Genomic DNA, 15,744 nt, shown 5'->3' with positions numbered 1-15,744 from the left:
CAGCTCCGGATCTATGCGATGTAGCAGCGACGAATCACTCTGCAATTGCACCCATCGCTGTCTGCACATTTCCTGCGACAATGACCTTAATGAAGATGTAACATCTGACTTTGAGTATGTCACCGGATGTAGTGTTGAAGATAGGTGTGCTATGTCCGCTAGTTCGTCTGCTGCTTGATTCCCTGCTATACCCACAAGTCCAGGAATCCACTGCAGAGTTACTTTGTGGCCGGCAACTCTACATTTGTTGTATTCATGGAGTATTTGGCGAACTGTTGGTGTCGTACAGCCATTTCCCAAGAATGAAAGCATGGCTTGGAGTCCGGCTTTTGAATCGCTGTATACCACCCACTCGGCAGGTGACTGTTGTGCTACTACGTACTGCATTGCCAGCTGGATGGCCACCAATTCTGCTGTTGTTGAAGTTGTTTTGTGCGACAGTCGTGCCATTCCCTCTTTCCTGTGCATTAGAACCACAAAAGCAGATGCTGAGCCTGATGCCGTCGTTGATCCGTCAGTGAAAATATCAATGCTGCTACAGTGACGCTCCATCATATAGACAATGCTGTCTCAGCACTGTCGTGGGCAAAGTGGATTTGGGGTGGTGTACTCCATGCAGGCAGGGAGATGCAAATCCGCGGTAGCTCTAGAGTCCAAGGGGGATGCTGAGTCGCTCTTGGAGGCTGTGTTTTTGGCAAGTTGCGCTGGTAAGGAGCAATGGCTTTGTAGAAGTCAGAATTTCGGCATCTCAATTTCCGTGCCAGGGGGTGCTTGTCATGGCGCAGATTCAGGCGCAGATAGTGCGCACTATGTCTTGCGTTCTCAGCACCTCTACTTGCAGTTCTCTAGCTTCTGCTATTGCCAAAACATTGGAGGTGGCTCGAGGTACCCCGAGGCAGATTTTCAGACCTCTTGTTAAAACTCTCTGTAGTGTCCTCTCTGCTGTGTTGTTTATCCCATATAGTACAGGTAGATGGTAAGCCACCATTTGCCGAATACACTCTTAAGAATGAACTTCACCGCATAGCACGCTCCTAGCCAACCATCATCTCGAACAACAACTTTATTTTGGCTTTGGAGAGTGGGGAGGTTCATCGCCACAGGCGATACTCTACCCCATTGCTGGTGGGAATGTGGGGAATAAAATAACGAGTGAACGGGAGGAGTACGCCTTTTCTGTGACAATTATGAACAGCATAAGTGTCACAAAAAAGGCGTACGCCTCCCATTTTCAACAAATCAGGGCAGATTACGATATCATTCGAGATGGCGACTGTCTAGGAGCGTGCTATGCGGTGAAGTTCATTTTTAAGAGTGTAAGCGCCCGATGTACCGTAAGTAAGGACTTGGTTGACATTCCCCAACGGGGGCCGGAGAGACGACGAAGCACGTTGACCCGTCCTCAGACCGCTCCTGAAGATGTTTTATGGGAGCAGACCATGATAGTCGAGCGTCAATAGCGACTCCCAAGAAGCGGTGAGGAGACACCCTCTGAATTGGTAGACCATTGAGAGTCAGTTGAAGGCTCTTCATTCTTTTCCGAGTAAACGGGAGAAATACAGTCTTCTCGACAGATACGTCCATGCCTCTGTCCGAGAGGAAGGATACCGTGCAATCTAACGTGCAAAATGGAGATTTTGGCTAGGCAATTGAGGCTTTGTATGTATTTGTCCTTCTATATGTGTTCCCAGCCTCAGAACATCAATTGTCTCATGATAAATGTATCATTCTGTACAACGATTGGTCTTCGGCTTGCTAGGTGGTGAAGTTCTTTTTTAAGAGTGCACGAATGAAAGGGTTATCGCTTCTGATTCGAAGAGAGAGGGAGGCGTACGCCTTTTTATGGCAATTATCACATATCAGAAATTATTAAATTTCTATATTAAAATAAAAATTATCACATATAAGCATAGCACGCTGTGCGCCAACCATTGCCACGAATGATAGGGTTATCGTTTGTGATTGGAAGACAGAGGTGGGGCAATTTTCATGTATCCAAATTGCAAGAAAAAGGCGTACGCCCCTGTCTCATCGAATCAGAAGCGATAACCCTATCATTCGTGGCAACCATTAGCGCACAGCGTGCTATGCGGTGAAGTTCTGTTTTTAGAGTGCAGAAGTGATAACCCTATCATTCGTGGCACTGGTTGGCGCACGGCGTGCTATGTGGTGAAGCTCGTCTGTTTTTAGAGTTCAAGTGGGACAAATCCACGGACACAAACTTTATGCAACGCTGTACAGGTCAGGTGCAACCTAGATATGTTCACTTTGCACGGGCGTAGATTTAATTGAAATATGACTAGTCGACGAAATAGTCAGACAGTGGCAGGTATGGAACCACACACCTCATGATAGCCGGTCTTTTACTTTCATGTTCCGTCATGTTCGCCATGTTCTATACCGTCTTGCTCAACAGACACCGTTGCCTCGTCCTGTGGTGTACAACGGCCCCTCACGTGTACAATGTGCATGTCTACACTCTTAAAACAGAAAAAAGGGGGGGGGGGTCGAAACTTACTAGCCGTTGTTGGCCACACGCGAGTGGGCATCGTCACGACTATAGGCAAAAGAGAAGAAAAAAAATAACAGCACAACAGAAAAGATGAAGGTGGTGGTGCTGATGGTGAAAGGGCTCACCGTTGTCGGCCTCACAGAGGTGGGCAACGTCACGACTGACGCCCTGCGGGAAAGTGCGTCCTGGGCCGACTTCTAGGGGAACTGTGACCCCAGACACACCGCCGGCAGCAGAACTTTCGGTGGCAGAAGCCGGCACCGGCACAGAACTTCACCGCATAGCACAGTCTTAGCCCCCACCCCCACCCCCTCGAATAACATCGTTCTGCTCCCTGATTGGTTAATAGCGGGCGCCGTACCCTTTTTGTGACACTTATGCAGTCGTGTTAAATGTCACAAAAAGGCGTATGCCACGCACTCAGGAGTGATGAAGGTGTCGTTTGGTGCAATGGTGTGCCTTCACCGTGCTATGTGATGAAGTTATGTTTTAAGAGTGTATGGGAAAACACGAAGCAGAGGATGTGAAGAGAGTGAGCGCGCGTCCCGTTAGTTGAATGAGGCGTCTTGGTAAGCCGTTGCCAGCGTAGCGTAGCGGTTAGCGCACTCGACCAGTAATCGAGAGGTGCGTGGTTCGAATCCTGCCGCTGTCTCGACTGTTTCGACGACTGCCATATTTCAATCTTTCATGTACTTGGTCACCTTGAGTCTTGTAGTGTGTTCTTGCTTCAGAACGGTGACTTTCCACCACGTAGAATTGATGTCATTGCCCATTCGGAAAGGGAGCGGCAGCCAAGTCTAGTTTACTTTTTGACCTTGTAGTAACTGTAACTTGGGTACTTTTTGAAATAACTTTTCCAAACACTAGGCACATGCGTAGCTCGTACTGTTTAGAGAGTGCTAAGATAATAAGCTTCGCTTATTTAACTTACCTAAGCTTATTTAGTGGCTCTAGTACTGTTATTGCGTTTCTTTCGCTTTCCTCGCCCTTCATACCGTTTTGTTTTCTTCACTGAATCGCTCGATAATGCTGTGTCCTTTCAATTTTTAGGTACGTGAATTTGGTAGTCTCTTCTCTGAGTTGCCATACGCGGATGATGCTTGGACGTCCACTCAATGGAAGTGGACGCTATGCCTGGTTGAGTGCTGTGAGGCACATCAGGTGAGTGAGCTCTGTGGAAGAGGCATTTGGGACAGTTGTTCTATTGTATTGCGCGATTGGTAACGTAAACGAGACGGGAAATGGTCTTTGACACTTTAGAGTGATAACTCTTGCGCAAGCACGCGTCACGTCTACAGCGGTAGTAATGGTTGCGGAATCCCTTGTGTTGTCGCATCTTGCGGCTTTCTGCTCGCTCCCACTCTCACATTTTTGTGAATGAATTATTATTATTATTATTAATACCGGTTCTCGCTTCTTGGCAGCGCACGCCATTGGAAGCAACGTTCGAAGAGCTACACACTGACACGAAAGAAAAAGGAAAAGTTTCCTTATATCGCAACGCCACTTTTCAGCCCTGCCAGGAATGAATATGAAGTGCTTCCGATTTATATATGTATATATATATAAATCTGAAGCACAAGATTTATATATATATATATATATATATTATATTCCTCTTGAAGACAGCGCTGCTGTCGAAACGTCGAATACCCCCTCTTAGTTTTTAATGAAGTTCCCCTTTTATACCTTGTCCTGTAGAAGCACTGTCTCCACTTCTGATCCTTATTGAATAACTTTATTTTTCGTGGTCAACCGCATTCCTTTATTTCAACTTATATATATATATATATATATATATATATATATATATACCTATATATGTAATATTCTCTAAAACTAAACAAGAAAAGGAGGTGGTGGCGACGGCTCTGAACTCTATTATTACCTTCCGTGGTGACAAATGAATCGAGGGACATGAAGTTATCTGTAATCGTCACTCAACAGCTCGGGGAGCAGAGCACTGTGTCAGTCGAGCACATGACACCTGGTTTCCGGAATGTGTTGTCTTCCGACATTTTTCCCTGGCCTAAAAAAATAATGTTTCATCTTCCCCGCGTCAAGTCGTTCCGCGCGGAGAAATAATGTCCGCACCGAGCGTGGGAGTCCATTGAAAATGGCACCAGCTTCCTGCGTTAAATGAGGCTGGGACGCCTGTGCGGTTGAGGTAGACGATGGGTTCCATTTTTGTTTCGCTTTCTGTATCGGCTGTTAAATCGAGGACGGCAGTACATATCGGAGAGGACGTTCGTTTGCAGGAATCGGCGTTGAGCGAAATGACATATCCCTCATAATACGTCACGCGCTTGGGGCCAGCACTATTGGAAATGGTGGATTTCGCGGATTTATTCGAAGTGGGGCCCTGCACTTTCACACGTCGATCAATAATATACAGTTCAAAGGTAACATTACACCGCAACCGTGCTTGATGATGCCTAACTTTCTGAAAATTCCTTACGGCTTCGAAAGAAAGTGTAAGTTTCTGTTGCCTACTCAATGGTTCGTGACATTACGACTAGCTTGTGTCATTGTTCAATTGAAACGGCGCAGCCTATTTGCAAAGCCAGAACGCGTAAAAAATATACATCATCGCGTAACCATTGTGGCGCCTATCGTCCCGTTATAAAATTTGTTTTCTTAGCTGTCTACCACCTCGCACCTTCTCCTAGCGGATAGAATGTCAACATTCGATGTTGGTTGCATTTGTTGACAGTGAGGCGTAAAGCAAAAGACGGAACACGAAGTAGCCAAAACAAAACTACGGCCTTTACAGCTTGTGTAGGTCTGCTGCAAGACAAAGCACGCCACCGTCACACCCAATCTGTTACTGCGCTGTCTGTACAACCGTTGCAAATCTAATAATTTTCAAGAGATAACAGTGACAAGGAATCGCGCAAACTGTGTGTGTGTGTGTGGCTTTTGTTAAGTATCCCTCCCAGCCTCTTGCCTCTCTGCTGTTTATCAGAGATAAAGCGGATGTATACCACGAATCCATCAACATGTAAATCACTCCTAACAATTTCCTGTATGTACGATTGCCTCTGAATGATATTTGCGGAGAAAGTGTGCCTCCACAAACACATGGGTGTGCTAGTGAAGGAATTAGCGATGTGTTCATTCAAATAGGTGCTTATTTTTCCTTTATTATTTTTGTGTGTCTGTATGCTGGGGGGATTTACACTGCGTGTGCAGTTACCGTTAGGTTAGCGCTGTGCAAGAGCGTGTGAAGGGGTCGTGCGCTCCCAACAGTCGTAAATTCATCCTCAACAAGGGCCTAACAATAGAGAGTCGTGTGCGAGGCAGATGGACTCCGGTCACGCGGAGAACACCGGCTGCGAAAACAATGCGCCCGCACCTTTTGTCTGCCACTTGTGCAAGAATGAGTCGTCATCGTTGTGCGGGACCTTCTCTCCGAGGAACCCAGCGGTAGAAATAATAATGGACGCGACTTAATTAGTCGTTCTTTATCTTTTCACTTATTCATATTCATTGCTGCATGTCGACGGAAGTCACCCAAGAGGAATAGAACGCAGTGTAAGTCAAGTCTAACGAATTGTCTATCCCATCTGAGTGACTCATTCTGACTGACTTCTGTTTATAATTATATAGGGTCTGACTTTTTCGGATTAAATGCTTTCCCTAGATTCGGGACGTAAAAACCGAGTGCTATTTTTAAATCGCTAATCCGGGGTGAAATCGGGTGTTATTGATACCTCCGGGTGTTATCGGGTTATTTTTTATTCCTTCTGTACAGCAAGCTGCCCAAAGCTTAAAGGTAAGTGTATGGTCACAGTCATGCACGTTCCTCGCGAATTATAGTCGCAAGCACCACTTGTTGTAGCGTTAATTATGCTTGGCGTAGTTTATTGTCGCACTAAAATAATATTTACATCAGACATGCGTTGAGACTGCTACTAAACAGAGAATGTGACACTTCACACAACGTAATATGTGATTGGAATTGGAATCGAGTCCGAAACTGATCTGGGGGGATAATCGGGAGGAACCGGGTTTAACCCGAAAGAGTCAGACCCCATTCATGATGCGTATATATACCGACAAGGTTGGTCAGCATAGCAGCGAGTCAGTCAGGCGAATATTAGGGTGATTAATACCTTGAAACCTGCGCGGGCAGTAGACCAGTGGCATCGTCACCGTTGCACGATAAGGTAGGAATCCGTGGGATAGTGTACGAAAAAAAATATTGAAACGTTGGTTCCTAACAAATCAAGAGCCGGCTGCTCCAAGTCTGTCATGTATGAACGAAAGCAAGTATTTCCGCACATATGTACGTGTGAAAGAAGGAGGGTAAGATACTCGATACTATATGTTCAAAGATGATCATTAAGTGGATTGTAAACCGCTCACATCGTCGAAAGTTAGCCTTCGAATATTAGCTACCTAGTCGAAAAATGAATATAGCTGCTCGTCGGCCGATTTCTCTTTGGTTTCGATAGTGGCAGCGCCAAACAGATATAACGTCCGCATCCTTCATGTTCTCTCTCTGTCCCTGTCCGTGTTATGACCATACTATAACCATTCTTTACTGCAGTTCTTCGGGCTGCATTTCGCTATATGCTGACTGTTGCGTCTGCGACATTGTCCCATGCACCGTCTGCGTTGTACGACAAAACATTTGGCAACATTCCACGACGGGCCACTCCGCAGATAAATGTTTCTCTCTGTGGGTGCATCAGCAGGTGGTGTCCCATTAAAGGGGCCATGCACCTCGACCGAGCCACAATGGTTTGGCCGTCCCGCGGCGCCCGCGGCCAGCCTTTGTTGCGCCTAATCCCGGAGACCATTAATTTCGCCTGTCGAAGCCGCACCGCTGCTGATCGCCTTTGTAATGATAATAACCAGGAATGCCGTTTACTTCGCTAGCGCATAGGAGCGCTACCAACACGGGCTACCTCCCTGCAGGGGTGTTGAACAACTTGCCTATGCTAATGCATATTCGCGGTGGCTGTCTCGGTAATAATGCCCGCGAGTTGGACATTGTATAACGACCGTTCCAAGAAACAGATCGTAACTGTTGTCCTGGAAGATATTTTGGCGATTTCAATCGAAGAGATTATGCATCGTATAAGGGCAAAGCTCGGTGTTCACATGCACATGTGCTACTGTATCGCAGTGAATTTCGGCAACCAGATCAACAATTGTTTCAATGCTATATCCCCCTTCCCCGCACCCTCGGGCTTTCTTTCTTTTTTCTTTTTTTCTGGTGTGTGTGTGTGATTGCGCAGAAGATAATTACGGCATTGCAGCAATGTGGCATTTTGATTTTCGTTTTTTTTTTTTTTTTTTTTGTGCCCGTGGGAGCACTGCGAGGCATCTGTAGCTGCACTGGGGGTGGGGATGGTGTCGTAATTGGCTCACCGTTGTCTGCCACACGCGAGTGGACATGCCCACAGCTTTAGCAAGAAAGGGAGGAAGGGTGAACCGAACTTCACCGTGTGTGACGCTCAGAACCGTACCGCAGGGGCGGATCTAGAGGTGGGTCCGGATGTCCTGACCCCCTCCCCAATTTCTGTATTCACATAACGTTTAATTGACTCTAGACTGCGTATCTAGCATGCTGTCCATGGCTGGATCCCCTCCTCTGAAAAATCCTGGATCCGACCCTGCCGTACCGTACGCCTTTTTGTGGCAATATGTATATATATATGTTAATTGCCATAAAAAGGCGTACGCCCACCTGTCTTCTCGAATAAGAGGACTTAATCGCTTGCACGTCTGACGAGCTAGCGAGTGGCGGGAAATTAAAAACGACGGGCACGCGACACATTGCGCGTGACGCATGGTACGTCCTTCACGTATCGCGTGAAGAGCCGTGCACGTGTTTTATCGCGCGCCCTTCTGGACGCCGACCTTCGTTAGCTCGGTTCGTTACACGTACGGCTCGCGTCAAAGTTAACTTGAACACCGTTGCAGCCTTAACGCTGTAAAGGGACAGAGAGAAAAAAAAAACGGAAATATTCGCATAAAATTGAGTTGTTGTCGTCGCTTTTTCTTTTTGTCAGCCGCCTCCCATAGGTGGAAACAAACTTCACAAATAATTCGAGATGGCGTTTTTCGTGCTCCACCGAGTTTTGGTTTCACATTCAGCCTACAAAGTACTTCGATGACCAGCGGCGAAAGGTCGCCATCGTCATTCATCGTTTTCGCTTTGACCGCAGCATCCATGCCCCTTTTGTAAAATAGTTAGTCCGCTGTTGAACGTTGGATCCATTTCTCCTTGTGCGAATCGCCAACCCCAGGAAAAGGGTTAAATAACAACACGGAGACGTCTCTGCAAAAGCGACACGTTACCGTTTGGGAAGCAATCTCTCAACTGCACTTCGCACCACCGCCATCTCGATTGTTTTGAGCACAGGATACGTACGTTTTGCATCATAGCTTTGAAATCTACAGGGATTGAATGTCCTTCAGAGCTTTATGTGTAGACAACAAAACGTTCCGCTTGCATAAGTAATCGGAGGAGCACGGCACGCTGACACGGGTGCCCCGATGGCGTTCAAGTCAACTCTCATGCGAGCTGTACAAGTGATGAAGCCCCCAGAAGCGATAAAGTGCATGATTCGGCACAGTGGTTGGCACAAAGTGTGCTATGCCGTGAAGTTATGTTTTAAGAGTGTATGAGCGATATACACACGTGGTCATATGGAAAAAGGACAAAGGGAAATGGGGGAGACAACTCGCGTAATATAGGTCATGGACTTACTTCAAGGGGAACGCTATGGGTCTGGGAGTGGTCTAGGAAGTCTATCAGAAAGATCAGGGCGGGCCCATTGCCGGATCAATCGCGCGACGTCCCAGTAATTTGCAGGACCTCGGAATAACCACCAGGGAGCAGGTCCACTGGACCAGGCGGCTGGGTACCTTTTGTGCTATAGTGGATTACAGGTACATATATTGAGTGGTCACTCGACACGGTCGGGGGCCGAGCGCATGCCCTACGAGTTGTCGTCTCCTCCTTCAGTCGAAACTGCGCTGCATGTCGCGGTAAAATAAAAATGAAGCAGTTCAGCTCCATGTGATCTATGACAGGGCGGATGCTCGACAAAAACAAACGACCGGAGAATAAAAATAATAAACGTGTGGCACATGAAAAAAAGCGGAGCACTTCACTCAACACTGGCGAGTCAAAAATGCGGGCCTCTTGACGCGGGTAAAAACGTCTTCCAGGGGTCCCGCCCATTCGGGAAGAGGTCCCTCGTTTGAGACGGAATAATAAAAACTCAGTTCCTGACGGAATACATCTCCAGTAGGCGATGCGAAAAAAAAAAAAAGATACACGCCCGAAAATGGGTGTCATACGCCGCGTCAAAAAACATTTCTTTGCGGAACTTTTGGATGACCTGCGTCACGGGCCACCTCTTCTCTGGCTTGGGGGAGGAGGCGTTTCCCCCTTGCTCGTAACGACGCCTTGTTTCTTCGGCGACGCATTTATAAAACTTGCAGACAGGAGTATGGGGACAGCTGCGCGCTTCAATGATTCGCCCTGCCACGCCTGCTGCTTCACGGAGGTGTCGCGGGGCACGACGGGATGACACGTTAGCGTTCTCCAACTGGATTATCGCAGTGTCAGGAGCCGAGCGTGTTATCGCGGGGCAGAAGCTGCCATCACCAAGCTTCAAGGCGAAACGAAACAATCGGGAGATCGTTTTACTTTTCTACACTAAAGACACAAGGAACAGGAGCAAACTAAAAGGCCTTGTTGTAGTCTTGCCCTTGAGACATTAAACGTAAGCTTACGCCAGTCTTATTTACTACCTTCGCCTGTAAAAGTTCGAAGGGCTTGCTCCGTAACGGCATATAAGTTCGCATAAAGATATTCTCCGTACCCTTTCTATGATTAAAAAAAAATCATCTCAGCTATTGCTTCCAGAATTATTGCTTCTTTAGGAAATAATGACCTTGCATTTTGCTTATCGATGCTTTGACTCTGTTGTGACATACAGGGAAGTGGTGTTTTCTTTTTGCTTTGGGGCACTGATAGACGTTTAATGAGAATGGAATTGTATCCACGCTGACGGAATTACTCCGTCTAGCAGAATAATTACCATTAAAAACCGGAAGCTCCAGTTATTGCTATTAAGTAACGATGGAATCAGAGTGATTCGAGTGATATTTTTAATACTAAACAACTGATAGCATCTCGTGGCTTTCCGCACTCCTCGCCGGCTATCATATACTCGTATATGTCACTTCACCTTCGAACTTTACACAAACATGCTCCGAAGAGATGCGAAGGCACCCAAAAGATCAGAACAGGCACCGGGGATCTGCTGACACAATCCCTGCTCTTTCCTCGTTACTCTAATACTTGAGCCTGGAGGCTACAAAAAGTGGCGCAACCGAAGTTTTTATCCGCTTTCCTTAATTCGCCGATAAAAATCTACGCGCATTGAAAGTCCATCGGTCGGGATGAACAAGAAAGAAAATTTACAGGAAAGCTTTCAGGTCCGTTCGCTTGACGCCTACGAAACAAGAGGAGACAAACACAAGGAAAAATAGAACCTGTTTCAAGGACGCGTCTCTTTACTTCGTTCTGGAGCTTTAGAAAAAAACAAATCTTCATTGCAAAGCGTCCACGAAGGAGACATTCTCGCGCAGTCCCGCATTCCAATTTTGCGACCGCTGTTTTGTGCGACCGTCTCTTCATTCTTTCAGCGTGGTCCGTTGAAATGTTGCGACATACTTAGTGCATTGGGAATGATAATCAGTGCCTTTACGTTGCGAGACGACAATGATCGTGAGCGATACCACAGCTGTCCGGCCGTTGATTAATTCTGAGAGTTTTATAATTTACGCGGAGAATGATATAGAGCAAAGAAACTTGTGCGATGTCGCCATGTTGCTAGTGTCCTCGGTTGGGTTCGTACCCGCAACCTTGTGCTCAGTAAGGAAACAAGTTACAGAGGCCGGCAATTAATTTTGATAGCTCAGCTGCACTCTTAAAACAGGGCTTCACCACATAATACGTTCAAGGTCAACCATTGCGTATTATGATGCCGTTATCGCTTCAGATTTGCGTACGCCTTCTCATAAAAATTAACACAAATGCGTAAGTTTCACAAAAAGGAGCATGATGCCTGTTATTTTCAAGAAATCAAGAGTGACAACAATATCGTCGGAAACGACGGCTGGCTAGACGCATGTCATGTGGTGAAGCTCTGTTTTAGGAATGTAGACGCGTTGTTCCATGTCCTTGGTCGTTCGCTGAAGCACTGTGTTGTAACTACCATTGCTTTCGTCCGTACTTTTGTTCTAGAGTTCGTCCAATGCCCAATGCCTTTTAAGACTGTTTCCCACATATAACTCACAGGGAAATACCTGGTGGAGTAACATCCCATGATCTCGGTGCCAACAAGCTTATGGAAATGATCCAGTCGTCAAGGGGACTTTGATGTATCACAGTTTGCGTTAGTCGGGCACTTGTGCATTTGTGTTTGGCAAGTACATCCGTCCTGGTGGAAGTTGCCCAGCTCAATCTTTCCGAAGAAGACTGCCTGCACGCTTAAAACACAACTTCACCACATAACATGTTGAAGGCCAACCAGTGCACGGGACGATGCTGTTATCACTCCTGATTTGTGGAAAGCTTGAGGCGTACGCCTAGTGGTCACAATTGACATAACTGCATAAGCGTCACAGGTTGTGGTGGTGACGCTGTACACTCTAAAAACAGCGTGTGTGTGTGGGGGGGGGGGGGGGGGGGTCGGCCTCACAGAGGTTGACAACGTCAAGACTAACGCTCTGGGGGAATGTGCGTCCTGGACCGACTTCTAAGGGAACTGACTAAGACTAACATTCGGGATGATGGTTCGTCAGGAACGTGCTATGCGGTGAAGTTCCGTTTTGGGGGCCAACAACGGCGAGCCGATCCTGCCATTACCCCCCCCCCTCCGTTTTGGGGGCGTGTGTGCTCTCCCCTGATATTGAACACTAAACTCTGGATGCTTATGCGCTTCAAGCCGCATGCTAAAAACACTGTGCGTAACTTGAGCGGAAAGCGTAGCTGTACGATCTATTCCTTTATCAATAGAAACGTAGATGCATAAGGCAACCAGTATACGAATAACCGTATTACAAATGATGCTCACATTTCTAACACGGGTGAGTGTGCTGCTCGGCATGCTAAACTACCTGTCGTGTGTACTTGGTGCGGTTTTCCCGCCATGCATCGTGGCGACTTTCAAGTACCACAAGAAGTAGTTCTTTTACCCTTGCTTATGTTTGATATTGGCTGATAGCTAAATGTTTCTCTATTAAGATATTGTTTTTTATTAAACACACAATTTGTATAACATGAACTGTTTAATTGTTGATGGTATCATTTCGTTGAGCTTGAGGCGGTACTGCTTGGGACAAAAGTTTACGGAACACCGGGGTGTCGCATTTTTTCATTGGAGCGACACCCTGGCAGCAAGCAGGAGCGGACACACATACTGTGAGATGGACAGAACAGCCGGTCACCCGTTTCTTATTCGATCTCCTCCTTATAGCCAGCAGAAGGCTGGTCCAATAAGGAAATAAATGCCCCAGTGCCGTGTTCCGTGAACTTTTGTCCCAAGCTGTACATAAAGACAGGAACACAAAACACAAGCAGGCAGCAGGGTAGACGGCTGGGCAAGTTGGTACAATGACTAAGTACTCATTGAGGACGGGACAAGACTTAAAAACGAAGAAGTACGTAGAAAGAAAAAAAAGAAGAAGAAGAAGAAGTACACAGGACAGGTGTTCTTGTCCCTCCACCGCCTCATGCTCTAGGAAAGGATACCATGAACATCGTTACACCCGTCTGCTTGCGTTTTTGCGCTCTGTTCATCTTAGTGTTTAGTACGTCATTGTCGTACTTCAACAAAACAACGTGTCAGATGTTACTGCTTCCTTTTTTCTTTTCTTCACTGCGCATTTGTGCGGCATGTTGTAATGGTGTTAGGACATAATGACTCATGCCGTTTGCTATAAACGAGACAAAGTTACACAGAAATATACTGATGACGCATACACTGGCTTGATATTGTAACATGAGGTAACAAAATTAAACGTTGGTCGTTTCGGTGTCTATCAAAGCATCAGCAGCAGATGAACAAAAGAATCCATCTTTTATCTTGCAGAATGAACGAGATGTGATGCAATGGAATGATTTCTAAAGACGTTCAGGGCAGTCACTAAAGTCTCAGCGACTTCTTTATGACCGTGTGCTAATATTCAAACACGAACGCTTTATGTGATTCGCATATTCCGATAATTCAAATACTCAGTACTCAGAACTCCACACATTATTGACAAAGGAACTGCAGGTGGCGTGAATGAGCATAGGCTGGGCACACAGCGCAATTATCCGCACTTACGTTTCCTTATGTTTTATTAGAGAGAGCACCTCGGTAGATGAGCCAGTAACGTGTTGGCTTGCTGAGCTCAAGTTCGCGGGGTCGATCCCAGCCGAGGACATCAGCAATGTGGGGGAGGTAAGCATTGCTTCCAGCACCGTGTGTCGGAGATTTCCGGAGCACGTTAAAAGAACCCAGGTGGTCGAAATTATCCGCCGTCCTACCCTGCAGCACGTGCAACATGTCGCCACACTAGGCAGACAAACCTTACGTGTTACATCACGGTACCGTTATTATTATTATTATTATTATTTGTTCAGCAGGTGAGTTTCATGTCATGTACACACGTAAAACTCACGTGTCCCGGTTCCAAGCTCAGCATCAGGCTTGCAAAAGCAGACACATACACGTAGAGCTCTTGTTCTGGAATCAGGAGGAGGAGGTCACTTTTTCATGCAACAGAGGTGGATGGTATTGTGCACTGATATTTCATGACTGGTAAGAAAGCCCATGTAAGTAACACCCTTTTAAAGGACGTACGTGTTTTATTACCTGTTCCTGCAACACACAACTGCGGTGTACAATGGTCTTCATGGTTTTGTATTCAGGTTTAAAAAGGAGCACGGAAGTGACATTTAACATGACTCGAAACCCTGCTTCATCTGTGAAGCTGTCCACAAGGAGTCACTGAGTCACTATTTTCGCTCTGCGGCGTATTGTCATTGCGCAATAAAATATACAAAAGACAGTCGGATGGAAAAAGCAGTCGCGGACGAGAGACACGAGCCCCGCGTGACGTATAGGGCCTCTTTTCTTTGTTTTTTCTTCTCGACTCACGCGCCGCTTATACATGCTTGAGCTGTGCCGTTGGACGTCACTGGTCACGTGCCGGAGCCCGTGATACGTCACGACGTTTTCTGCTTCGCCCATGCGCTCTTTGGATGTGGAGAGGGCTTTTGAAAGCGCTGTGGAACAGAGCCTTGCGCGCGATCTGTAGGTTACCTGCAGAGCTCATCGTTCTTCGCAGGAGCTCATTTTATTCGTAGAAGACGTCGCAGCGAAAAACAAAAATAATTTTGGGGGTCACTTCCCTCACAGTGAAGTGTCCTGCACTGCACCGCCATTAACTTTTGCATTGTTGACTTATCAGATACGTCAAAAACGGATGAGCTCCTGTCCGTTATCCTTTAGCCTTCTGGTTTCACCACGAAAGTGCACATGCCCGCTGCGCCTGTAGCTCGACAGTCCATATGAACCCTACTATACGAACTGCATATCAGGACTTATTGTCCTTTTCACCAAGTCTTGTGAATTATATTGCAAACAAAATAATACTTTTCAGCATGTTCCAACTCAGTACTTCAAATCAAAATGTGACTTGTCTTCGCACTGGTTGTCGAACAAACGAAAGGTTGTCCCTGTGTTCCCGTTTTTTGTCGTCTCCCTAGTCTCGGGGTTTTTTTTTCATCATGTGTTCTAGTCACCAACTCGCTTGCTTCCTTGCCGTTCTTTCATTATCAAAAGGTTGTCATTTGTTCTGGAGCGTAGAGAGACATCATAGGGTTAATCGCGTAGTCGTATCGTTTTGTGACACATTGATTGAAAATTGCAACTGCCCCAAACCGACGGACAGCTATATAGTATAGTATAGTATACTGAGTGTTGAGTGTTGTTACCATCAACAAATTTTCCTATAACAACAAGTATATACTGAATGTTTCGTTACACGTATGTTACATTGGTTCTTACCTTTCCGCGCTGCTCACTCTGCCTTTGACATAAGTCCGTAAAGTATCTTATTTGTTCCAGGTTATGAAATGTATGGTCGTCTGCTCTTTTATCACGCTTAAGCCTGATAAAGGCAGCGTAGTGGTTCCACAGAATATTCTG

General features: G+C 46.4%; 1 protein-coding gene across 5 annotated transcripts in view; it reads left to right on the top strand.

Annotated features, from left to right (window-relative positions):
• Nucleotides 1-15,744, top strand: part of LOC135394281 (transcription factor SOX-5-like) — a 511,283-nt gene that overhangs the window by 284,841 nt on the left and 210,698 nt on the right. For 2 of the 5 annotated variants that reach the window (XM_064624956.1, XM_064624955.1), the window contains exon 2: nucleotides 3,563-3,673. The exons of 2 other annotated variants lie outside the window; for them this stretch is intronic. In XM_064624956.1, coding sequence (XP_064481026.1) covers nucleotides 3,606-3,673 — 68 coding nt within the window. In that variant the 5' untranslated portion in view covers nucleotides 3,563-3,605. Of the gene's footprint in view, nucleotides 1-3,562; nucleotides 3,674-5,904; nucleotides 6,047-15,744 lie in introns of those variants that run through there. One more of the 5 variants, XM_064624962.1, reaches the window with a different exon arrangement.

This window comes from Ornithodoros turicata, chromosome 5 (assembly GCF_037126465.1).
Source record: "Ornithodoros turicata isolate Travis chromosome 5, ASM3712646v1, whole genome shotgun sequence".
NCBI lineage: Eukaryota > Metazoa > Arthropoda > Arachnida > Ixodida > Argasidae > Ornithodoros > Ornithodoros turicata.
Note: the sequence above shows the minus strand (reverse complement) of the source record. Positions and strands in the feature narration are given on the sequence as shown.